Source organism: Ipomoea triloba, chromosome 13 (assembly GCF_003576645.1).
Source record: "Ipomoea triloba cultivar NCNSP0323 chromosome 13, ASM357664v1".
Classification (NCBI taxonomy): Eukaryota; Viridiplantae; Streptophyta; class Magnoliopsida; order Solanales; family Convolvulaceae; genus Ipomoea; species Ipomoea triloba.
The window spans coordinates 31,822,325-31,845,924 of NC_044928.1; the positions used below are offsets into that span (position 1 = coordinate 31,822,325).

Here is a 23,600-nt window from a genome sequence, read left to right on the forward strand (position 1 = left end):
CAAACGATTAAAAAAAAGACAATGTTAAATTATTAAAGATTTGTTGGGAAAAACATATAGGCATAATTTTTTTAAAGGGTGCCAGTGGAATATTCTTGGCATAAGAAGAATATGCATCCTTCTATTATTATTAAATAAATTACTTTTACTAACCACTAAATTACACAAAAGATTGTGATGGCTACATCTTGTGTAGTACACGTTTGATTGGGCAAACATATTCTCCATTTTTTAAAAAATTATCTTCAATTAAGAATATTATTCCAAAGAGATATTCGGAAATTTAAGAATCTTACCTAGTCGGAGATTCCCTTGATGGCATATTTTGGCATGTTATAACTTGAACCATAAATCTTTGAACAAAATATTGACCAGTACTTGTCTGCAGATTTATTGTCCACTTAAAATGAATTTATAAAAAGTTTAATGACAAACAATATTTATATCAAACTTGGAGTGTTGAAGTTATGTACTTGCATTATTACACTCTAATAAGAGCTTTTATGGCTTAAAGAGGAGTTGAAACAAAGGATGTATAACATGAAGTAACATTAAATTAGGGGAAACAAAATGTGTCTCTTGAGAAAACAAAACAATTACAATTTCCTTGGTGTCCTACAAAACCATGAATTCATTTCTAAGCCTCTGATAAGAATACAGTGAATGTGCTCCACCCTTTCAACAAAGAACCTAGCCCTCTTATTAGTGCGAGCTGTATGTATATGCAAGTGCAGATGCAGGGGAGTTATAAATGTTGCGTTCTGGAGACGGGAGGGAGGGAGGTTATCTATCAATAGTCCATGCCGCCCATTCCGCCACCCATGGCGGGCGTTTCCTTCTCCTCCTTGGGAAGCTCGACGACCACAGCTTCTGTGGTTGTCAGGAGGGAAGACACGCTGCAAAGAGGATTAGATAGAGATCAGTGTGCGTTCAAACTTCAAAGTGAGAGAGAGAGAGAGAGGATAAGCAAAATGAGTTTGGCTCACCTGGCAGCATCAACCAAGGCTGTTCTTATAACTTTCAATGGGTCAATAATGCCAGTTTTCACCATATCCACATATTCACCTGTTGCAAATGGAATGGAATGAATGTATTCTTAGATATATTTTGTTCGATTATATGTAGAAGCAATGGACAGTGGCATGCAATAGCGTTCATATACCTTTTGCTGCATCATATCCAAGATCGGGGTTATCTTGCTCCAACAGCTTACCGACAACAACAGCACCTTCTACTCCAGCATTAGAGGCGATTGTGTAAACTGGTGTCTGCATTTAGGAAATTGCATCCGTTGGTTAGCGAAACAATTGGATTGTTGCACTACCGTACTGTTAATAAATTACTAGGTTACAAACCTTAAGGGCATTCTGAATAATTTGAACACCAATCTTCTGATCAAAGTTGGCCGTGGGCAACTTATCCAATTCTTTTGATGCATAAAGAAGTGCAACACCGCCGCCAGGGACAATTCCTTCCTCAACAGCAGCTTTCGTGGCATTTAATGCATCTGTAACTCTATCTTTCTTCTCACCAACCTCGGCTTCACTGGCACCTCCGATCTGCAGGTCAAAAAATTGGTTAACTTAAGTTGGACAAGCAACAAAAACAGCACTTCACAAGAACACGATGGACAACTTTAGTGCATACCTTTAATACAGCCACACCACCAGAAAGCTTTGCTAGTCTTTCTTGCAACTTCTCCTTGTCATAATCAGATGTGCTTAATTCAATTGCTGATCGAATCTGCCAACATAAACACCACAAAATGTTACCATGAAGACATTCAACTACAGCTTTTAAATTCACATTCACTATACTGATTGTTTATATCAATATACAAATTTAGCCATGGAGACATTCAACCGGCAGCTTCTCATACAAACCTGTTCACATCTTTCTTCAATGGACGTTTTCTCTCCCGCACCATCAAGAATAACAGTGTCATCCTTTGATACAGTGACCTGAAACAATAATTTCCCGTGTTAGTAATTTAGTACCAGTGAACTACTCGGAGAAATCAGATAACCATGTCAATTTATGCGAAGAACACAGTACATTTAGAAGGAAATAATTCTTAAGTGCGAAGAGAACTGTACTACCCAATGAAATAAGAATTTTTTTTTTAAAGAAAACCTCAAATTCAAGTATTGTTTTACCTTTTTACATGTTCCTAGCATTTCCATATCAACATTTTCGATGTTCAATCCAAGCTCTTCAGTTATTACCTGATTAATATAATGCAAACCTGTTTAGCAAGTGTTAAAAGCATATGATTTAAGGGCATGACAAGAACATTTCTCACTTGGCCTCCTGTCAGCGTAGCAAGATCTTGAAGATTGGCCTTCCTGTTTTCACCAAAGCCAGGAGCTTTTATGGCACAAACCTACATGTATGCATTGCAAGTTATTTTCATGTCAGAATTCAAACCACAGTAATCATGATTAAGTCTAATCCTTGGCTAAGTAATACCTTGATTCCGACACGAAGTTTGTTGAGGATAAGAGTCGCAAGGGCATCACTATCCACATCTTCGGCTACAATCAAGAGGGATCTTTGTCTCTGCAATAATATGGAGTAAGGAGTAAATCTCCAAGGCAACTTACAGTAAGCCTATATCATTATCAAGAATTTGAAAAAAGAGCAGTACCTTCAAAGCCAACTCCAAGATTTTCACAATAGCATTTATGCTTGAGATTTTCTTCTCATGGATTAGAATGAGAGGGTCATCCAACTCCTGCAAATAGGGAGAGTAGCATAGTAAGCAAGTATTTATGAAGAATTATGCTTTGCGTAATTGCATGTAAATAATAATTGCAATAGTACACCAGCCATCAGATTATGAAAACTTACACATTTCTGGTTCTTCTGGTTTGTAATGAAATATGGAGAGATGTAGCCCCTATCCAGCTTCATCCCCTCCACAACTTCCAGCTCATTTAATAATGTCTTTCCATCCTAGAATAGAAGCAAGGACTCACAACATTAAGAAACCAATTTGTGTTGTTCATTTTAGCAATGCTAATAGTGTTGAGAAAACAAATACAATCACTTACTTGAATTGTGATGACACCTTCCTTGCCTACTTTCTCCATAGCCTTAGCAATTAGCTCACCAATCTCTCTCTCCCCATTAGCAGAGATTGTCCCAACCTGTTAGTGCAAGAAATTAAGGAGCATTAGTGAGAAAATGACTGGAGATAGAAGATCTACACAGTAAGAACTTGATATCATTTGTAACTATTCAATAAGTTCACGAGAGAAGTGAGAGTTGGGAAGAAGGGGAGTCCAGATGTATAAGACTCCTAGTGCATACAGAATTTTAAAGAGACTAGTGCAGGGTAATGTACATCCATGTTTTGCACCAAGAACCTATAAGGCTTTAGATGCACAACACTTAAAACCGATAGTGATACCTGGGCAATTTCCTCTGATGTACTAATCATCCGTGCTCTGCTCTTCAGGTTTGTTACAACAGAATCAACAGCCATGGTAATGCCACGTCTCAAATCCATTGCATTCATACCAGCTGCAACTGACTTACAGCCCTCAGCGAATATTGCCCGGGTGAGGACAGTTGCACAAGTCGTACCTGGTTTAGAGAGAATGCATCCAAGCTAATAAGTTGGCATATCTAAAGCATGTATGTGAAATGCACTTTGAAGTAGGCCTAGACTCACCATCACCAGCAACATCATTAGTAGCATTAGCCACTTGCTTTACAAGGCTTGCTCCAACATTCTTGACTTTATTATTGAATTCAACACTTTTTGCAACAGTGACACCATCTTTTGTCACTTTGGGAGCACCCCAACTTTGTTCAATCACAACATTACGCCCCTTAAGAAGTGAAAAGAGAAATCTGTTAGTTCCCTTATATTCACAACCAAGGCCCCAACCTTACAAACAAGGCAAAAGCAATAACACTGGAACTCTCTCCCCTTCCATCTCTATCTCTATTACAGGCCCAACACTAAATGGCCAAATAGAATACACTGCAGAACTTGAGAAATTTAGTTGATCCAGTGTTCTCTAATTCAATGATGTCAATAGATCAAAGGGCAATGCACTGAATTTTGTTTCAAGGGAACAATTTGATAAGACAAAAGCTAATCTGCTAACCAACTACAAACCTTAAGGTAAAGTTTACATAAAACTCCCCAACATTGATGGTAAAAATCTCTTTAAAATAGAAACTGAGCCAAGTCATCCTAATTTGATTCGTAAAGTTTGTTGCTTCTTAAGCAAATGATTTACTCTGTACAATATTCTTAAAAAGTATAAGCACAACTACCATAAGGAAATAAGTAGGGAACAGATTAGTAGAAAATGCCTCAGACCCAAAGAATTCTCAAGTTGAACACTTAAAACAATTTACTTGTCACAGCCTCAACAAAGATCACATCTTTAGAGTAAAATGTTCAGTTCAAAAAGAATAAATGCCATACTTTATGGATTTAACACAAAAGGGCAACTCTCATAAACAACACCCCTAGGTGAAAATAACATTTTCTAAAGACAAAATGATACCTTTGGACCCATGGTGACTTTAACTGCATCAGCAAGCTCTTCTACACCCTGAAGCATCAACGCCCGAGCCTCCACTCCAAATCTTATATCTTTGGCAGCATAGTTTCTATTCCAACTTAACCTACTACCAATCTGGATATTAAAAATTGCATTTTAGGTACAAAACCATCACATTATACAGAATATCCCAATGCGAAACCAAACTTCAAAAGCAAAAGGAAACAAAACTATCCAATCTACTGAGTAAAACCATAAAGTACCTGTTGGGTGCTGTTCTTAGCGACCCTGCAATCGTAAAAAGTGGAGATTATAGCAAAATGCAGATTCTGGCAAAATTTAGAAAGAACAGGGATGGGAATTGAAACTTTTTCAAGACATTACCTGGCCTTAGAGGCAAGATTTGCTGCAAAACGATACATGATTTTCACGAGAAGTTTCCGCTGATGATAGGAAGATTCAGTTATGCGGACGAGGAGATAGCAGAGCAAGAACTGCGGTTGCAGTGCAGCAGGGGCTTATATATGACTAGTGGCAGAGAAAAGTCTAGAAGGATGAGCTTCTAGGGTTTTGGGGGTTTATCTAGTTAAGGGTTTAAGTTTCAAAGCCTCGCCCGAATGCTATACCGTAACGGTTCTACCTTATACTACCTATGTATGACAATTATCAATTATGTATGGCAAAAAGTCGGATAACACTAAAAAAATTCTTAATTATTGATTATTGATATAGAATGAGTTTAGATAAATAAAATAATATTTAATTCGAGTATAACTGAGAATATCACGATATTGTATGTGTGAGCATATATGTATATTTGTTTTATATTTACTTCTCTCTTTTAAAAAAATTTAATGAAATTATAAGACACTTCTACTAACTTGTAACTCAAATATTGTGGATCTAATCTACCTGTATTTCTCTATTAGCCATTTAGTTAGTCATCACTTTGACACGATTGACTTAACCACTTAGTTGTGTGGTATGATGAATTCATATACGTGACGTATATCTTAGTACAAAGATAACACTAGAAAAATCATCTCCACGAAGATTCGAACTTATGGCTTCTCATAATTTCATTTCATGCTGTTTGACTATAAAGTCTTTAGCAGTGATGATATGTTTATACAAAAAAGAGAACAATAAGAATAATATCGAACATAGGTTTATACTCAATTATGCATACAAGCATTAAGTACTTTAAAAGCAAGCTATACTAGAAGCCAAGTTTGATTGAAGTAGAGTTGAAGCAAACATTTATTCCATATTGTTCCCAGTTTCATGCGCTATATAAGGATGCATAACTAACACAACTTACACAAACACCAAGCACGCTGCACAAGTCACCAGCAAACATGGACCTTGATGAAAGTATTATCGTGGAACATGTTATAGCTACACACGCTTGCAGTGGTGGTATCAATTTTAATTCAAAATTTGTTCTTGATTATGTGGAGAAGGCTCTCAACAACACGGTTTGTCATACACCTATTACTACTTTATATTTATTATCCATTATGAAAGATTTATTAAATTTTGTCTTTAATTTGGTGTATTTTATATATCTCGAGATTATATGATCGAAGTTATATCATATATACCATCTAGCTTAGCTTGTATGATGCTTTCATTACTTTTTTTTTTTTTTATATGAATATATATGGAGTTTAGGATCTTGGAGAAACCCAGCAAGACAGCCTAAACACACAATTAGAGCTTATTCATGAGGACTTTTCATATCAAATTAGACAACTTTCTTCTGAGGTGATTCCTTAATTAGCCTTTAATTTGGTATATGTATGTACTATTATGAAATATGAAAGCTAATTTATTCAGTTGTGATGTGTGATTAATGTTACAATAATAAAATTCAAAATCTATTTTAATCTTCAGATATCATTTAAGAGTTTGAATGAAATTGATGATCATCGGAGCACAATCTGTCTATTAGAAAAGTTATCAGCCTACACCTGGGAGGCTAAGGTTGTCATGATGTTGGCAGCTTTCGCTGGGATATATGGAAACAAACTCAATATTCTTTCCCAACAATCCTATCGGAACAGATTGGCCATTTTCAAACAAACATTGTGTCCTACACCATCTTACAATAATATTGAGAAGTTGGTTAATGATGATTCCATCAAACTCATGCTGAACCTTGCCAAGTGTGTGGCTGATCTTTATCAACTCTCGTCTTCCTCTCCACCACAATCACTCATTCTGGCAAATTATTGGATTACAAGAAATGTTCTTCATTATGCCCATCAAATTCTTAGCTTTGAGTAAGTTCAAGTATCTAATTTATCATATATATATATATATATATTAGTGTTCAATTATGATTGTTGCATGAACTTGAAATATACTAGATATTGCCATTATATTGCATAGTAACTTTATAAATAACCAATTAATAATAAGGTTACGTTATACATCATGCAAAACGTAGTATAAGATTATGTCATTATTTCAATACTTTACTACAGACTATATATATATATATATATATATATATATATATATATATATATATTTTGGGGTTATATATTATTGATGTTTTGGCATTGCTATTCATTTTCAGGCCCAAAAATGAGGTAACAGAAGAATCCACTTTAATTGACAAAACTAAAAGCATACTCTCTGTTTGCTACCAATTACTAGGTTGGTCTCTGAAACCAAATTCATATTTTGTGTGGTGCCAATATTTATGCACATACATGCATAATGATGGCGGAAGAGTGGGAATGATATTAATAATTATGGTTTGTTATGTGCAGATGCAAAAAGGATAGATAAATCTTATGAGGCGTTATTACATGTTTTTAGTCATTCTTCTAACAATTTGAAAGTTCTCAAGTTAATTTTCAATGTTACAGATGATGAAGCTATATTTTATGGATGTAAGGTAATATATATTTTAATCAAAATGAAGATTAGTACGTCTGATCTCTTAGCCTTGTACTAGTCTGATCTCTTAGGTATTAATGATTATGATTTTCGTAATTAGATAATTGGCCACCGAATAAGTCGTTTTGAGAACCGAGGACTGCTACTGATGATAACTTCAAGCACAAATGTCTCTGAGATTATTTTTCTTGCCAATGAGTTGCGGTTGAACAGATACGTGCGAACCATTTGGATTCCTATAGTAGATTATCCTGATATGTGGAGTAATGAAAACTCAGATTGGAATCTCAAGTTATTTGATTGCTGCTATCGTGCTGATCCACTGGAAAAGATTGCACCACAATTTATTAGATTTGTCTTGAAGACATGCTTTCCAGCCTTCCAAATTGGGGGAGATCCTATCATTATTTCATTGGATAATCGCGGAAGATTAGTTCATTTTAATGCGTTTCACATGATGATGACATGGGGAAACAATGAGCTTGATGCCCCTAAAGTTATTGGTGGAGCTAATTTATCCGCATTATTATTACAGAACATGAAGCAGATGATATTATATGCTGGTGCCAATTATGTGATTGATGATATTGACAACAGGATAAATATTTTTGTTAATGACTTTTCTAGAAGGATCATCAATTGGACGGATGATATTAATTCAGAAATGAATAGATCGGTAAGCTTATTCTAAACGTTTACTAATGCAACTACTTGCAATTATATATCTACAATACAATTAACACTTTTGAAAAGGTGCAACAAATTTCTTCATAAAGTATTTTGTTTATTAAAAAAAATCAAATTGAATAGCTTGTAATATACATTATTGAAATCTCAAAATGTAATATGCAGTATTTATTGCATTATTTTTATTAGAATTTATACTCAATTTAGTTATCGAATATAGTAGTTTTTCATCGATTTAGTCCTAAATGAATTTTTATGATTAATTAGGTCATCGACCTCGATGATTTTACTCACTTGAGTTCTCGCGGTTAGAATCAAGGATTAAATTGAGAAAAACCATTATAGTCGATAACCAAATTGAGTAAACTCACTATATTTGAAGACTAACTTTGGCAAAACTACTATAGTTGATGACTAAATTGGTATTAATAGATGTGAAATTATCAAGTTATCTAATAAAGGACTCATCAATTTGGTAAAATCATCAAAGTCGGAGACATAATTAAACACAAAAATTGGTCTAGGACTAAATTAAAAAAAATAACTATAATCGACAATTAAATTAAGTATTAACTCATTTTAATTATATTGTTACACTATTTTCACTGGATAGGTTCGTTCCTATAATTACACAAGCAGCAAGGAGAAAGCACTTTGGAATGCAGAAACTTGGAGTGTTAATCTTGTCGCACATCCTTTCCCGTTCAGCGCGATAATAAGAGAATGGGTAAGTCCATTTTCAACTTATTACCAAGTCTGCAACTACATGTCTACATATAACCTTGTTTTATAATTAAATCCCCCAACACTTAATTTTTAAAGTGATTTTTATTCAAAAAGAACGAAATAAACATTTGTTTCAATCTTAATTGTATATTGTCTTCACCCTAAAACATAATCATGTGATATTTTTCATGTTTGAACTTCATATTGAACATTTTATAACACTATAATCTTTTCTTAAATAGAGTGATAAGGGAGAATGCATTTTCTTATATGGAGGGAATAACATTAAATGCGTTGAAGAATTTGCAATGAAGATAAAGGAAATTAGTTCCAAGATTCAATTGGAGATGAAGTTGGCATATGTTGGAAAAAGCATGAAAGTCAAGTCTGTGGTTGAGAATATAAGTGATTATGTCCATGACACTAGTAATTCTCGGAGATTTTGGTTACGACTTGGAAGTGTGTTGGTGTCAAGAATCAATTATTTGAATGAAATTGGCATTGATGAAAGGGGTGACAACATTACTACAGGACTCAAAAAAATTGCTAGCTTATGAAGCTAGGGGCACAACAGTTGGAGGATGGGCACTGCTAAGTAAACCTAGGGGCAAATGGGCATTCCTAAGTGAAGAAAAAGAAGTGATTGTGTGTGACCTAACAGATAAAATATTGGCAGTGCTGAACAAATATGAAACATGGAAAGACAATGTGCCCGAAAAAGGTTTCAGCCAAGCATTGTTACAACAAGATTACTTCTTTTTCCCCTTCTTCTAAGCATCACCACCCTTGTTGTGCTCTTGAATATCCACTCACTTTAAACCACATCCCTGAAACCATAGAATGTCCTGAATGCTTTCAGGATATGCATAAATTTATCACTTTTACATGTTGTCATCATCTTAACTATTATGACAACAACTTTTATTAGCATACAGTTTTAATCTTTTCCTATGACTATTCCAAACTTGATATTTGGGCAAATTGTTATTTATCAGTTTCTACAATATCACTTGTGTAATGTGCAAATTGTTATTCCAAACTTGATATTAGCTTGTGCAAATTGTTATGCCTGTACGTACATTCGGTAGACATTTTATACAAAATCATAACATAGAAGAGATGCCATGCCATGCCAAGGAGCTTGACAAGTTACGTTAGCTCAACTGGCAAGTTTGAAAGCATCGATGAAGAGACCATAAGTAAAGCCCATCTTAAAATTGTTCAAAAGGGCAAGAGGAAAAGTCACCTTAGGCTGGCTGTAGTAAAACCGTGTCACATACTCTGTGAGCAGAACGCACACCACAGCAGCGATTACATCGTTCACTCCTAAGGCTCCAAATGACAGGGAGATGGTTTGCGCCACGTAGAATCCGCCCAGCAACGAGATGCCTCCGAAAAGCGCCCTTCGAGAAGGACTTCTGAAGTAGTTTCTTGACACCTCGGGCAGAATACGAATGATGTCAACCAACCGTCGAGGCCCTTCGTTCTCTTGCACAGCTCGGATTAATAGCCTGGATGAGGAGGATTGCACAACATGTGTCCTAGATGATCTAGCTCTGGGGATTGGAGCTATGCCATACTTGGTGAAGCCAATCGATGTGCAACTCAAACAACAAAACATTCTCTTTTCTTCTATGCCTCTAAAGTTGGTTCAAAACATTCTTTCGCCCTACAATAACAGGTAATAGGAAAGACAGAAAAACAGTGTCAGAGACACATTGCAAAAAATAAAAAAGTAAAACAAACAAGTAGCAAAACAAGGGAACTTCATGGCAAACTTTTCTTTTGAATTGTTTTCAGAGTTTAATAATCTGGTCATATATACGAGAACAATGTAATCCACCATAGATTATATGAACTAACCAAAAACAGATAACTAAGAAAATATTAGCATGTAATTATTCATCTCAAACATTTTGCATTTTAAACCACTACTTAAGTTGCTATTCTCCTTCAACACTAGCTTAAAATCAGGTAGTAATGTCATCTAACTCGAGCCTTTTCAGGGAATTGATCAACTTTGGCTAAAACTAATATCCACAGAACTTTGGGAATTGCTGCTAGTAGCACCTTCATTATCTTCTTGTTGAACACCATATCTTCAATTTAACTAATCGAGAGGGTCCTTGAATTTTGATAAAATTATGAACAGCACACAAAACTATATGTTAATGTTCTTCTTCTTGAACAACATATCTTCAATTTCACCAGCTTGAATTTCAATAAAATTAAGAACTGCTAGCAAAATCATATCGGTATCATGAAATTTGGCATTCAAAACAATGTTCTACTCCTGCTGTCAAATCTTTAAAATAAGTACACTCAGTAGAACTGGCAAAATCATATCTTCAACTCTTCAAGTTTCTCCCTTTAAGCAGACTACGCAAATTTGAATTAAAACTAACATAAAAATGGTGCTGGAATAGTAGCTAAGCTATCAAATTCGAGCATTTATTACTTCTCCGTCGTCCCCGGTGTCAAAATACATTAATCGAATATACTCGAACCCAAATTAATCAAAACCGAAAAAATTAAATCAAACCCGGCATTGAAAATCTCAAATTTAAAGGAATGATGAAGTGGAGGCGATCGAAGGAAAACGCAAACCTGTATTGTATGGAGGCCCTGAGAGCCGGTGATGAAGGAAGAACCGTCGTGTGATTATGGGGGCGGCGGTGGCTGTGGTTGAAAACTACTGAGTAATCTAAGAAGCTCAGATTCTCATTTCTGTCCTTGGGTAATACCGAGTACCATTAAAGGTTCGAGGATATAATAGTAAAAGAATCAATATGTACACCTTTGAAAGCTAACTAAACAACAAGCCTATAGCTGGAACACACATAAAGTTGTCAAATATTACAAAGACTATCCTCCTTCAAAAGATCAACATAGAGTGTGGGCAAGTAAAATCTCGAGTTGCCCGCATAAACATGTTCAAACAACATCTCAAAGTGTGGGGTTCTTTGTGACATTTCAAACGTTCTATCGGATCGGGACGCTCAAAGTGAAGAACTCTTTGTGCGCATTTCAGATGTTCTGTCGGATCGAAGCGTTCGGGATAAATAGGGGTTTGGATGGGAGGACTAGTCCACCCATTGCTATTGATAGAATGATTGAAATATGTAAAAGAAACTATTATTAATTGTTTTTTTTTTCTACACAGTACTACATTGTACATTTGTATTTGATCGTTTTTCAACATTGTTAACGAGTTAAATGATACACCCTCCACATTGTATGCACAAAACAAATGAAAAATGTTGTCAATGGCACAACTAGGATTCATTGGTGGGAGCTGATATATCCAGAGGTACTCCAGGAGTAGGTTCAAGAACCTTTGCAGATGGTAATTCCTTTGACAAAATCTCCTGAGGCATCATGGAACACAAAGTTATGGCTCCTCATCATCAGAATTCAGAAAACAGAATTTTACCAAGAAAAACATATACCTTAAATGATTCTATTGTCCCCTCAGCCTGAACGAGACTAGCGAGAATCCCTTTGCTATCAAGGTCTCCGTTTTTCATGGGTACAATGAACCTGTGAAAACCAACCAGACACACATGTTTATTTCTGACTTATTGCAACTTCTGTTTCTATGTTAAAAAGCAAGCTGCTTTAAGTAACTTACTTGGCAGAGAGGAGCTTTGCGAGCTGAACTGCGTCTTCTTGTCCAGAAACCAAAGTGAAGTTGGGTAAAAGTTGCTTTATGACAGGAGTGATAACGATGTCTGCTCGTTCTTTTTCCAGGAAAGTCTTGTTGTAGACGCAATGTGGTTCGTAATATAGAGTAAGCGCGCCTTGTGGAGAAGTGACGAGATAACTGGAGCACATAATTAGGTACAGAAACATAAGCTAGGTTTCTATTGCCAGAGATTGAAGACAGACTGAACATAATAAGCAGAATGTGTACCCATTCTCAGGTCGCTGCCAAGGAGGACCAAGAACTGGTCCGGCAGTTGCCTTCACTTTAACTGTAAAGCCGTTGCTCGCTTCAATATCATAGCCCTGACCAGGTTCCAAGTATGTGACCTAACAAGATTTTGAAACAAACATTAAAAAAACTACTTCATAACGTAAGAGAATGCACACTGCAGAATAGTGATGTTGCAAGAACATTTAACATAGTTTTGATAGCGAGATCATTGTATAGATCCAGGTAATTTTCATTGTTTTTTTTTCCCCAGAGCTATTATATCAGTTATATTGATATGTTATTTATGTTCAACGCAGAAAACTTAAGAACATACAAGCTAATTAATGCATCACCTACATCGCTGAAAAGAGGATCCAACAGTCCTTTTGCATTCGGAGTTGCAATAACTCTGAGATTTGGCGACTTCTGAGAGAGGGGCCTTAAGGTGTTGAGATGACAATGATCATCAAGGCTTTGTGTAATCAGTAGATAATGAACTTCTGGAAGATCATCAAGCTGCTCTAAAATCACATGACAACAGAACTATCACTAACTTTTCAGCCCTAAGTAAAGAATTAAAAACAACTACAACAAATTCATAAGAAAAGATACTAATCACTGCCTTATATTAATAAGAAGAAACAACAAAAAAGTACCTGGAAATTCTTCAAAAACTTCTTGGCAGCATCATAAAGCAAAGGAATCCCAAAATCCAAATTACCTACCAAAATAGGATCCACCAATATTTTTACCCCTCCAACTTCCCACAACCAAGTATTTCCCTAGTCAAATGAATATGTATTGCACAGCAATCAAACCTTTGGGGAATGAGAAATTAAGCAGAAAACCCATTCAATAGACATAAAAAGCTAACCTCCAAGTAAGTTAATTTGAAGACATCAATCCCAGAATAATTAGACTTCACAGCATTTTGGTCAGAAACCACAGCAGAAATGCCCTTAATCATCCTGCAAAGTAACTAAGTAAGTGAACATACCAATATAAAAATAGATTTTGCAATTCTTTCATACCCGGAATACCTGGAACTTGAGGAATTGAGAGAAGTGGCCAAAAATGGAGTCTTTTGAGGTGTAATGAAATGGGTAAGCGAGAAAGGGGACATGGGTCTTCTTGTTGTACCGCAAGCTGGTTGGCAGGGGAAGCATGGAACTGAATTGCAGTGAAAAGCCATAACTGTGTATAAATTCAAGAAAAGAGGAATCTTTCTCTGTAGATTTTAGATCTTGTTGGATAGTTTTCACTTTGGAGGATGGTGTTTGTCTTTAATGTTTATTTGAGCCACTCGAATGGGCATTTGGACTCTTTGACTGTGCTATTTTGAATGGTTTTGGTTTTGCCATTTGGCTGGACTTCACCGCCTAATTTATTTCAGTAGGAACTTTTTCTCTAGTAAATGGCATGGAAAGTTGCAAACTTGATAATTACCCAAAAAATTGTAATTATTTATTGAGAAGATTGCAAACTTCTTACATGTAACATTAATAACAGGTTTTGTCCGATTTTTCGTATGTATGTTCTTAAAGTCCACAAAAACTGCCAGGAAAGGTTTAATTAGTTATGCTTTCCTGGAAGGCAAAATCACATCTGTACAGGTTTCTTGACATCTCAAATTTTGAAAACTAGACTTCTCTCCCACTTTTGGGGCTGATAAGGTATGCAGCTAACAATTTTTACGCCTTCCGGTGAGGGTAACTGATCAGGTGCCGGGATCTTTTCATGCCACACAACCTCATTTTCGCGTTCATACTTTTGGAGCAATGCAGTCATGCTATCAATTATCTGGTTGTAAACTGATCTCCATGACTCCTCTTTTGGCTTATTATGTTTTTGTTTACTTTTCAATGCAAAGTGAAGGACTCCGATGGCAGCTCCAGTTTGGCCATCGCTCTTCAGACTTTCTGCGAGATACTTGTAACTCTCCAACTCGTGCAGGGTTTTGCAGCTTGAAATGTAATCCTGCATAGACAGATAGAAGATGATGGGAACAATGAGCTTTTCATGGATTGCAGAGAAGAGATGATAGCCACACACACTACATATACAATCAAAATGTAGAACTAAAGGTTAATGAGTCAAGACCGAGCAAAAACTATTGCACATATTAATTCAGTGAAGACTCAGATGCATCCAATTTTGGTGAGGCATGCATACCATAAAGTGCGATGAAATATCTTTGCAGTTCTTGATTGCCACCTGCATATTACAAAGAGCTTTTTCAAGAAATTCACTAACACCACAATGCAGCTTTGCTAAAAGCCCTCCAGTAGTCCCTTTTTGCTCTGCTTTCGTTGCAGCAACAGCCTAAAGTTTTTTGTTGGGGAGGAAGGAATTTCATTGCATAGAAAAAGAAAACAATTGTAAGAAAATTTGAAATTCATAATGGACAGACCTTCCGGAAGAAGAGAAATTGAAATTCGTAAAGACTAACCTGGGCCTCAGCCAAGCAAATAAGGCTGAAAACATCAGACACAGTCGTCAAAGCCTCTGGTGGCCCTTCTGGACGCAAATTATGCTGCAAATTGGGAAGAACTTCATGAGCTATATGATGATAAACTCCTGCAGCTTTTCTAAAGAGAGAAGTAGATTGCACGAGATCTGTGAAATAGTAGAAATATAACATTATAAGAACCAAAAACAAAAGATTATATTGCAGCATTGATAATGGGTGAAAAACTTGTACAAACCTGTGCATAGAACTTCTCTGGCCAAATCTTGGAGCAATGCACCATAAAGAAAAAGAGCCATCCCAAGCTCAAATCTCAAATCATTAATCTGATGCAACTTTGGGCTTCTATTATTAAAGAAAGATGATGAAGTAAGAGGACTACTCCATGTTATCTTGAGGTCTGAAACCCAGCCAACTACACGAGGGTGTCCTTTGATCAAATCAACACAGCCAATTAAGTTTTCCAGCAGTGGCAAATACTGTTCCAGATTTTTTATGTTCTGCAGGAGACCACAACCAAAGCATACAAAATCAGAAATGTACTACTATACAGAGACAGTTTCAATAAGCAAGCCATCAAATATCAATAACAAGTTAATTTTACTTTAAACATGTGAGGTTAGTATTCATCAGCCCTATTTACAATCTCAGTAACAGGGATCTAGTGACCTACTCACTTCACTTGAAATGAGAAATTAAGAATATGGCAATATACTTGGGGTGAAGAGAACCATCTCGAAACTTCATTCTACATGAGATTTCAAATTACTAAAAAGATATAATTACCTGCTCACTGCGAGAGGTCAACCCCCCAGACATTTCCCTTGCAATAGCCTCTGTGACACAGCTGTTCTTGTTAATAAACTCAATGGATCTCCTTCTGGAACTTAATTCTTTCAGTTGCTCAAGGGTGCCAGGATCACTAGCCACAAATGCATCTTCAAATATGACCTATGAATATTTCCATAGTACTTAAAATTACAAGGAAACCAAAATTTGATGCATCATATACAGGGAACTACAAAGAAATAGTGAAATGAGAATATTTGACTAAAAAAAATCAGTATGTATTGCTCAAAATTAGGCTTTAAAGAAAGCCCAATCCAAGGAGTAGGTCTAAGAATCCCATAAAGTAAGCACTAAGCAGGTGCTCAGCTCACAAGAAAGGAAATCCAATTCTGAATAAATACATTATCCTAAAGACAAACAAGAAAGGACAAACAGTATCCTAACTTATGTACACTTCCAACTTCAAGACTTCATGTCAAGTCAAGCAGATTAAGAAAAACCCAAAACTTATATCAAATTAAACAGAAACTGCTAAATGAATCCCTAAGCAATGGTTTGACTTTTATACTCAGAAACATTTCATTTATACCCAAATGAAAAGAAATGAAATGCCCTCTAATTCACTGCTAAAACCATGCAATCAGAAAACAAAAGACAATCTAATGATTATGAACACCAAAATGAAAATGTATATATGCCTCAAAATACACACAGATATAAAGCATATATGCGATCTTTTGAATGTACAGAAGAGGAAGGAGCTTACCTGAGAAGCTTTTAGCTTTGCCAGGCCTTGGAAAGTGATCATCATCTTTTTGTCTCGCTCTTAAAAAGTAGCTGCTGACTGAAAACCCAACAAGAATACCAGAAAAAACAATCCCAGAAAACTAGATTGGTATAGAAATTGCCACGAAACTGAGTGATCCCTATACAAAGATTGGATCTTTTTGTATATTCATTCAACAAAAAGCTCTCTTTTAGCTGGCTGCTGCATTTATGTTATGTACATTCACATGTATTTTCGTGTTTTTGTAGAATATAAAACGAACAAAACATTATTTTAGGTGGAAACCTCTGAAACAGCGGTCGTTTTCAACGTAATCTACCACACAATTGCTGTTTCCTTCTCTAGTAAGAATACTGATTGGCATCGGAAATTATTTATTGGATTAGACCCGCGTGAGGTGGGCTCCTGATGGCCCGCACAATGCGGTCCTAGACTCCTAGCCGTTGGAATGTTTTGGGTTCTTGACTCGTTCCAGCCCAAAGTCCAAAATTATTTACTGTAATATTTTCCTAATTTAATTTATTAAAATCTCGTCGAAAAGTATTTCGTCATAAAATGTCAAGATTATATTGCCATTGTCATCACAGCGAAAAAAAAAGAGTAAACAGAATATGTCAGCAATCCGATACTCTTTCGGATAAATATGTTTAATTCAGTTTCCTAGTATTATAAAAAGTGCTTAATTTATCATTAAATCCAAAAAATGCTAGTATTATTATGATATATATAAGTGTACAAGAATTAATCTATACTACAGAACATAAACATGTGCTCCTCGATAACCATCTTCTTATATTATATTCAATTATTTACTTATCTCAACTTCTAAGATTTTAATGTATATATGGGTAAATCTTTAGAAAAAAAAAATCCAAACTCAAAATTGAAAAGTATTTATGTATTCAAAAAATAAAGTAAATATATATTATTTAAATTGTTGATTATCCAAAAATACAAAAAAAAAAAATTAATCAAACCCAAAAGTGAATTGCTCTTTCATGGAATAAAAGAGCAATTACAAAATTTCCCAATTGGGGAACAAAGAGACGACATAATAAAAATGTAACAATATATATAATCTAACAGGGTGCTCCTGGCTTGCAATTCAGTGCCCCTGCGAACCTAGTAAGCCAAGTCACTTCCGTCGCTTTAAATGTCTTTACACCATCATACAATTGATTGTGCTTTGACATGAAATTTGGATCCCCAGACTGAACAAAGAAAGCTCCATTCATGTATATATCTCCTTGTGATCTCCATGTCCACTGCTTCCATTGTTGTGGAGTCCCCGCAGCTCTGTGAGTTATTTCTCTTTTGTGAATGTCTAGGGGAGCGATGAACCTGTTACCCTGACTAATGATGGTGGGGTCCGCACTACCTCCAATGGCGTACATGTTCCAATGTGTGTAATCGTTGTTCACCACATGGATATATCCAAATCGGCACCTCGGCATTCTTTGAACCAATCTCTTCCCGAAGTGGTTGAAAGCAATGGTGATTTGCATGATTTTGTCTTTTGGGGACCAATCATTTGCACCAAACAACATTACCTCGTTGTGGTCGGTGAAGTGGCCGTTTGAAATAGTGACGCCGGTGGATGCTTCAATGGCGTCAACAAGCCCGTCATAACAGTTCTTCATGGACACGTGATCTACCCAAACATCCGAAGAACCAAAGATGGAAATACCGTCGCCATCGCTCTTAGTTCGCAATCCAAAGTGGTCGACCGAGTCTCTGACCATGCCACCGCTACCTTCGACGATGTCGTGGACACGGATGCCATGGATGATGACGTTCTTCACGAATTGGAGGGTGATCCCGGCCCCACCACTGATGTGAACTTGGGCCCCACGCCCATCGATAGTCTTGTGGCTTGTAACCATCAACTCTTGGATAAGTCTGATGTTCATGCTTCGTCCAAAGATTATCCACAAGGGTTGCTTTTGGATCACCGCATGTCGGAGAGTTCCAGGTTTGGGTTTCATAGGATTATCAGAGTTGTCATTAACGATGTAGAAACCGCCGTGCTTGCCGCCTATGGCTTTGCGCCCAAACCCCATTCCGCAATCGGCCAATCTCTTCCGGTTGTTAGCCCAATTGGCTTGGCAACGCCAGCAACGGTCGATTGGGTTTGTGGCATTACACGGTCCATGGTAATGCTTATGCTTTGTACCTAGCTGCCTCCTTGTGTCGTCTGATACATTATCGTTCTTTTTGGCTAATTCATTTTCAGAATCCAACAACGTCCTGTATAGTATATTCAATTCCATTCCAAATTTATAAGTCACAACACAAACATAAATAAATTTTCCGATCCATAAAAAACAAACAAAATTAAACATTTAACGTACCTGTGAACTTCGTGATTGAATGCAGCAGTAACGTTATTAGGATCGGGCTCGAATGTTCTGAGGGCGTGCTCCCAGGCTTCTATTTTACGCTGTTGCCACACCTCGTCGAACTCAGCAATGTGACCCAAGATGGTGGGGAATATTATGGCAAAAGTAACAAACAAGATGCAAAAAGAATTGATATTAAACCCGGCCATCTTAGTAGGGATTATATATCAATTTCTTATTTATTACTGCTTCAGGTTGAACCCTTTACTGCTACTGCTAGGTGGGCTCAACCCTCCCTGTCGCGGATTGGACCCTCAACTCTTTCCTTAGGAGAGGTTTTAGGTCGATCACCCCAATCAGAGGATTTTATTTATTTTTATTGATTGATATATTCTTTGTTGTGAAATGAGTTACTTTTATAGTGTAAAACTTCTGTGTTTGTTTAGAGAATATGTAGCATCACCACTCATATTTTTTGTGGTATAAACAACATCAACCACAAAACCATAAATTATTTTAGAAATAAATTTAATGAATTTATATGTATTATATTAGGATGGTTAATTTCTCCCATTTTTAAGCGCAAAATAAGGCCGGTCATAATAACTGCATTATCAAAACTTTAACATTGAGCATGAATTTTCGCACATAAAAAATACTACCATATATATATTTGCTGTGACAAGTTGTTCAACCCATTCTATATATGCTGCTCATCATACGTTTTATAATATGCCATTCATTGTTTTTTTTTTTTTTTAATAATATTTCATTTTATATTATGCCATTATATTCCATCTTAGCTTCTTAGTAAACATTAGTCTTGATTTATCTCTTTCCGATCCCTTTTTATTTAATGGAGGGTGAAACAATTAAACTCCATTGCTTTGTGGGCAGTACTGCAGTAGTGATCAGTCGTCATCTTTTAGAGGCTATAAGTTGTTCTGGTGATTAGTCGTCATCTTTTAGAGGCTATAAATTGTTCTTAAATGAGTCCTTACTTATTTGCTCAAAAAAGTGGCTTTAAGCTAGGATTCTTATGTGTATTTCCCGTATGTCTCCTTGGTCTTTTGTTCAATCTTCCCCAATCCCTTAAGTTGTTAAGCATCTAAAAGGCATTATTCCCTAATTTCCATATATACATCATTGGCATGGGCAAGTTGAGAGATTGTTGGTGGGATACGCATGTCCAGGCCGGGTTCTACAGCAATGAATTCAAAGGTGAGGTATAGTAAGAGAAAGGTGGTGGATTGGAAGTGTAGTGAGGAGGAAGCTGAAGAAGATGTGCGACTTTTGGTAGGGAAATTAAATGGCATGTGAATAGTGAAAGGTATGTACGTGGTGGGGGGAATGGAAGCCTTTGACTAAACATCATCAACAAGCATGAAATACCAAATACCCCTTTCACTTTCACTTTTCACTTTGGACAATCCACAATATAATCATATATATTTGAGGGATATATATATATATATATATACTTAGCTTTTAGTGGGTGTGGATCTATCCCCCCTATTCTAATCTCTCTCCATCACAAAAGTCTAATCAAGACCTCCCCATTCAACACCATCATTTCTTCTAGCTCACCTACAAAAAGTTAAAGTATGTAGTAGTTTAAAATCACGAATTAAACAATGATTTCAAAGTTCATCTTTGACCCCCATAACACCCCACACCTTGGCCCCATTTCATCAATCAATCCGCCTTGATGTCCTCAACTAATTCAAGTCCTCATTCCTACTCCCATCCCTCCTGCATCTTCACAAGCCTAATTAGGCCCCGTAATACTCGCATGCTAATTCTTGACTATTATCCTCCGAGGCTTCAGCGAGTGGCACAATCAAATAAAGCATGCATTATATATATATATATATATATATATATATATATATTGCAAGCATGCATTATATTTCTAGTTTTATTATAGGCTTATTTGCTGCAAAAAAAATAAAAAATCAAACATGCACAAGTTTTAACTGGTCAATTCAAATCAAAGATTTACAAGTGCTAAAACTCTTATTGTATCATAGTTATAGTCTATCTGTAACTCTTATCTTTGTATTTATTTTTTGTTGTAATCTTGAACGTTTGAATTAATTAATAATATAGTCTTGATTTAGTTTTAGAGCCACTTGCATGAGTTTATCCTCGGTAGGTTTATTATTAGCTAACAATTTGATAACTACAGTTCTTTTGTCATCCAAAAAATTATTACTCAAAACAAAAATCATTTTGTTCACATGTTCCCTTAATTATACTCTAGTAATTATGTTTTTGTTTCATGATAAATCGATGACTTAAACCGTATCTATGTTAAATCCTGAATTAATGTCCCTCTCTCCACGGCTGCTATATATACGCCTATTCTCTCCGCCCAACTTCAGTCACACACCGCCACTGTTTCTTTTCTCACTTGAGCAATGGCAAATCTTTCTTATATTCTCTGCTTCTTCTTCGCTCTTTGCCTTACTTCTCCAGTTCTCTCTCGGGTGATATCAGAAAACCCAAGAACGACGTCGCTCGATATTCCGTCCTCGATACACAAAACACTCACTGTGTTCTCCTCCCTCGATTCTCAAGCCGAGAAGTCAGTTGAAAGTCAGAAATGGGGGTTTTCTTCTCCGTCTGCGTTCTCTCTTCCCCTACATTCTCGATTGGCTGTTCGGGGAACCTCGGAGAGAGATTACAAGTCGCTAACTTTGGCTCGACTCGAGCGTGACTCGGCTAGAGTACAGTCGCTTCAGACTCGGCTAGATCTGGCGGTTAACGGGATAACCAAGGCGGATCTGAAGCCTATGGAGATGGAGGTGGAGGATGAGAAGCTGGAGGGGCCCATTATCTCCGGAACGAGTCAGGGAAGCGGTGAGTATTTCTCCCGAGTTGGAATCGGTCACCCGCCGAGTGAGGTTTACATGGTGCTCGATACTGGGAGCGATGTGAACTGGCTTCAATGCGCTCCTTGCGCCGATTGTTACCAGCAAGCCGACCCGATTTTCGACCCGGTTAAGTCTTCTACTTACTCGCCTCTCTCATGCGACACCAAGCAGTGTCAATCGCTGGATGTTTCGGAGTGCAGGAACAACACGTGTATGTACGAGGTGAGCTACGGCGACGGCTCGTACACCGTCGGCGATTTTGTAACGGAATCCGTAACCTTCGGCGGCTCGGCTGCGGTGGATAACGTTGCAATCGGCTGTGGACATAGTAATGAAGGGCTGTTTATTGGAGCCGCGGGATTAATTGGGCTCGGCGGCGGCGCATTGTCGTTTCCTTCTCAGATTAAAGCCTCTTCCTTCTCATACTGCCTCGTGGACCGTGACTCTGACTCGACCTCAACTCTCGAGTTTGACTCGGCCACCCCTCCTGGCGCCGTCACTGCTCCGTTAATCCGCAACTCGAAACTGGACACATTTTACTACGTGGAACTGACGGGGCTGAGCGTGGCCGGGAATATGCTCCCCATCTCCACCTCGGCTCTGAAGCTAGACGATAACGGTGACGGCGGGGTGATCGTGGACTCGGGAACGGCGGTGACCCGGCTGCAAACCGACGTGTACAACTCCCTCCGCGACGAGTTCGTTAAGGGGACGCGTCACCTGCCGTCAACAAACGGCGTGGCCTTATTCGACACGTGCTTCGACTTATCAAAGAAGAAGACCGTTGACGTGCCAACGGTGTCGTTCCACTTCTCAAACGGTAAAGAGTTAGCATTACCGGCTAAGAACTACCTGATTCCGGTGGACTCGTCAGGGACGTTTTGCTTGGCCTTTGCTCCGACGTCGTCTTCGCTGTCTATCATAGGGAACGTACAGCAACAGGGGACACGTGTCACTTTCGACCTTGCCAACTCCCTCATTGGATTCTCATCCAATAAATGCTAGAAGCCAAGCCAAGCTAAGCCAAGCCACAATATTTAATTTGTTAGTTCTTGGCACTATTTACTATTTAGTATTTGTATTTACCCTCTGAATTAAATTACTTGCTTGCTTGTGGGTCCTAACCTCACAAGTGTAACGTGACAGGTTTTGGAGAATTTTAGAGCATGTTTGGTGTATAGTACAAGTTATTTATTGACGTTATGAGGGTATTAATGGAAACATGCATGCCACAATGTAACCTTTACCTTTCACAATTGCGCATCTACCTACTGCTACTATTATGGCCGGATACCATATTTTCTGTCGTTTGTTTAATTATCAGGTCCGATGCGTTGGTTTTAATTATAATCTCATAAGAATAAAACACAAAAGAATCACAACATAGGACTTTAAGAAAATGATAGCACTTGACCTTAGTCAACAATAAGTGGAATGCAAACTTGGTACAATAACCTGGTCATGATAACATGTGAAAGTGACAAATTTGTGCATATTGTGAGAGCATTGAAGGCATTCTATATCTTTTGGTATCTTGTCCAAAGTACACGGATATTCTAGAGCACAATGACAATGGTGAT

The 23,600-nt window shown here is 37.1% G+C and overlaps 6 protein-coding genes across 8 annotated transcripts; 2 read left to right on the forward strand and 4 right to left on the reverse strand.

The window, feature by feature from the left end:
* Nucleotides 1–439: 439 nt before the first annotated feature.
* LOC116001959 (chaperonin CPN60-2, mitochondrial) lies at nucleotides 440–5,086 on the reverse strand. The gene is made up of 17 exons (XM_031241938.1): nucleotides 4,908–5,086; nucleotides 4,787–4,811; nucleotides 4,527–4,658; nucleotides 3,677–3,836; nucleotides 3,413–3,588; nucleotides 3,054–3,149; nucleotides 2,851–2,955; nucleotides 2,648–2,734; nucleotides 2,470–2,559; nucleotides 2,303–2,383; nucleotides 2,157–2,225; nucleotides 1,884–1,961; nucleotides 1,648–1,743; nucleotides 1,356–1,559; nucleotides 1,163–1,268; nucleotides 987–1,065; nucleotides 440–896 (listed from the first exon to the last, which is right to left on the reverse strand). Exons 1-17 carry the CDS (start codon nucleotides 4,943–4,945, stop codon nucleotides 791–793), a joined length of 1,728 nt encoding a protein of 575 aa, XP_031097798.1. The 5' UTR covers nucleotides 4,946–5,086; the 3' UTR covers nucleotides 440–790.
* A 783-nt stretch (nucleotides 5,087–5,869) lies between these two features.
* Nucleotides 5,870–10,048, forward strand: LOC116002411 (protein SIEVE ELEMENT OCCLUSION B-like). Of its 2 annotated transcripts, none has more exons than XM_031242547.1 (8): nucleotides 5,870–6,001; nucleotides 6,198–6,290; nucleotides 6,420–6,808; nucleotides 7,108–7,187; nucleotides 7,304–7,431; nucleotides 7,534–8,109; nucleotides 8,734–8,847; nucleotides 9,089–10,048. In XM_031242547.1, the coding sequence occupies exons 1-8, from the start codon at nucleotides 5,882–5,884 to the stop codon at nucleotides 9,401–9,403; spliced, it is 1,815 nt and encodes a 604-aa protein (XP_031098407.1). In that variant the 5' UTR covers nucleotides 5,870–5,881; the 3' UTR covers nucleotides 9,404–10,048. The 2 variants fall into 2 exon arrangements, with proteins under 2 accessions (XP_031098407.1, XP_031098408.1); XM_031242548.1 differs by having other exon boundaries at nucleotides 7,403–7,431.
* A 1,908-nt stretch (nucleotides 10,049–11,956) lies between these two features.
* On the reverse strand, nucleotides 11,957–14,066 carry LOC116002413. 2 transcript variants are annotated; one of them, XM_031242549.1, is made up of 8 exons: nucleotides 13,794–14,066; nucleotides 13,637–13,730; nucleotides 13,419–13,544; nucleotides 13,120–13,278; nucleotides 12,760–12,878; nucleotides 12,478–12,669; nucleotides 12,296–12,386; nucleotides 11,957–12,214 (listed from the first exon to the last, which is right to left on the reverse strand). In XM_031242549.1, the coding sequence occupies exons 1-8, from the start codon at nucleotides 13,952–13,954 to the stop codon at nucleotides 12,122–12,124; spliced, it is 1,035 nt and encodes a 344-aa protein (XP_031098409.1). In that variant the 5' UTR covers nucleotides 13,955–14,066; the 3' UTR covers nucleotides 11,957–12,121. The 2 variants fall into 2 exon arrangements, with proteins under 2 accessions (XP_031098409.1, XP_031098410.1); XM_031242550.1 differs by having other exon boundaries at nucleotides 13,803–14,065.
* Nucleotides 14,067–14,204: 138 nt separating this feature from the next.
* Nucleotides 14,205–17,131, reverse strand: LOC116002647 (vacuolar protein-sorting protein BRO1). Its single transcript, XM_031242812.1, has 6 exons — nucleotides 16,785–17,131; nucleotides 16,016–16,180; nucleotides 15,468–15,729; nucleotides 15,212–15,378; nucleotides 14,935–15,084; nucleotides 14,205–14,739 (listed from the first exon to the last, which is right to left on the reverse strand). Exons 1-6 carry the CDS (start codon nucleotides 16,827–16,829, stop codon nucleotides 14,389–14,391), a joined length of 1,140 nt encoding a protein of 379 aa, XP_031098672.1. The 5' UTR covers nucleotides 16,830–17,131; the 3' UTR covers nucleotides 14,205–14,388.
* Nucleotides 17,132–17,772: 641 nt separating this feature from the next.
* Nucleotides 17,773–19,513, reverse strand: LOC116002842 (probable pectate lyase P59). The gene is made up of 2 exons (XM_031243008.1): nucleotides 19,157–19,513; nucleotides 17,773–19,052 (listed from the first exon to the last, which is right to left on the reverse strand). Exons 1-2 carry the CDS (start codon nucleotides 19,351–19,353, stop codon nucleotides 17,885–17,887), a joined length of 1,365 nt encoding a protein of 454 aa, XP_031098868.1. The 5' UTR covers nucleotides 19,354–19,513; the 3' UTR covers nucleotides 17,773–17,884.
* Nucleotides 19,514–21,511: 1,998 nt separating this feature from the next.
* On the forward strand, nucleotides 21,512–23,303 carry LOC116003038 (protein ASPARTIC PROTEASE IN GUARD CELL 1). Its single transcript, XM_031243223.1, has one exon. It carries the CDS (start codon nucleotides 21,565–21,567, stop codon nucleotides 23,023–23,025), a length of 1,461 nt encoding a protein of 486 aa, XP_031099083.1. The 5' UTR covers nucleotides 21,512–21,564; the 3' UTR covers nucleotides 23,026–23,303.
* The last annotated feature ends 297 nt before the right edge of the window (nucleotides 23,304–23,600 follow it).

Excerpts from the sequence above, each read along its gene's own strand:
- LOC116003038 (XM_031243223.1), top strand. The coding sequence starts at position 21,565 with ATGGCAAATCTTTCTTATATTCTCTGCTTCTTCTTCGCTCTTTGCCTT.
- LOC116002647 (XM_031242812.1), bottom strand. The coding sequence starts at position 16,829 with ATGATGATCACTTTCCAAGGCCTGGCAAAGCTAAAAGCTTCTCAG. Across the intron at positions 15,730-16,015 it reads TGACCTCTCGCAGTGAGCAG|AACATAAAAAATCTGGAACA; the intron begins GTAATTATATCT and ends GGTCTCCTGCAG. Across the intron at positions 15,379-15,467 it reads CAGAGAAGTTCTATGCACAG|ATCTCGTGCAATCTACTTCT; the intron begins GTTTGTACAAGT and ends ACTATTTCACAG.
- LOC116002842 (XM_031243008.1), bottom strand. The coding sequence starts at position 19,353 with ATGGCCGGGTTTAATATCAATTCTTTTTGCATCTTGTTTGTTACTTTT. Across the intron at positions 19,053-19,156 it reads TTCAATCACGAAGTTCACAG|GACGTTGTTGGATTCTGAAA; the intron begins GTACGTTAAATG and ends TATACTATACAG.
- LOC116002413 (XM_031242549.1), bottom strand. The coding sequence starts at position 13,954 with ATGGCTTTTCACTGCAATTCAGTTCCATGCTTCCCCTGCCAACCAGCT. Across the intron at positions 13,731-13,793 it reads TCAAGTTCCAGGTATTCCGG|GATGATTAAGGGCATTTCTG; the intron begins GTATGAAAGAAT and ends GTTACTTTGCAG. Across the intron at positions 12,215-12,295 it reads GGACAATAGAATCATTTAAG|GAGATTTTGTCAAAGGAATT; the intron begins GTATATGTTTTT and ends ATGATGCCTCAG.
- LOC116001959 (XM_031241938.1), bottom strand. The coding sequence starts at position 4,945 with ATGTATCGTTTTGCAGCAAATCTTGCCTCTAAGGCCAG. Across the intron at positions 4,812-4,907 it reads AATCTTGCCTCTAAGGCCAG|GGTCGCTAAGAACAGCACCC; the intron begins GTAATGTCTTGA and ends TTACGATTGCAG. Across the intron at positions 3,589-3,676 it reads TAATGATGTTGCTGGTGATG|GTACGACTTGTGCAACTGTC; the intron begins GTGAGTCTAGGC and ends TCTCTAAACCAG.
- LOC116002411 (XM_031242547.1), top strand. The coding sequence starts at position 5,882 with ATGGACCTTGATGAAAGTATTATCGTGGAACATGTTATAGCTACACAC. Across the intron at positions 7,432-7,533 it reads CTATATTTTATGGATGTAAG|ATAATTGGCCACCGAATAAG; the intron begins GTAATATATATT and ends TTTCGTAATTAG. Across the intron at positions 8,110-8,733 it reads ATTCAGAAATGAATAGATCG|GTTCGTTCCTATAATTACAC; the intron begins GTAAGCTTATTC and ends TTCACTGGATAG.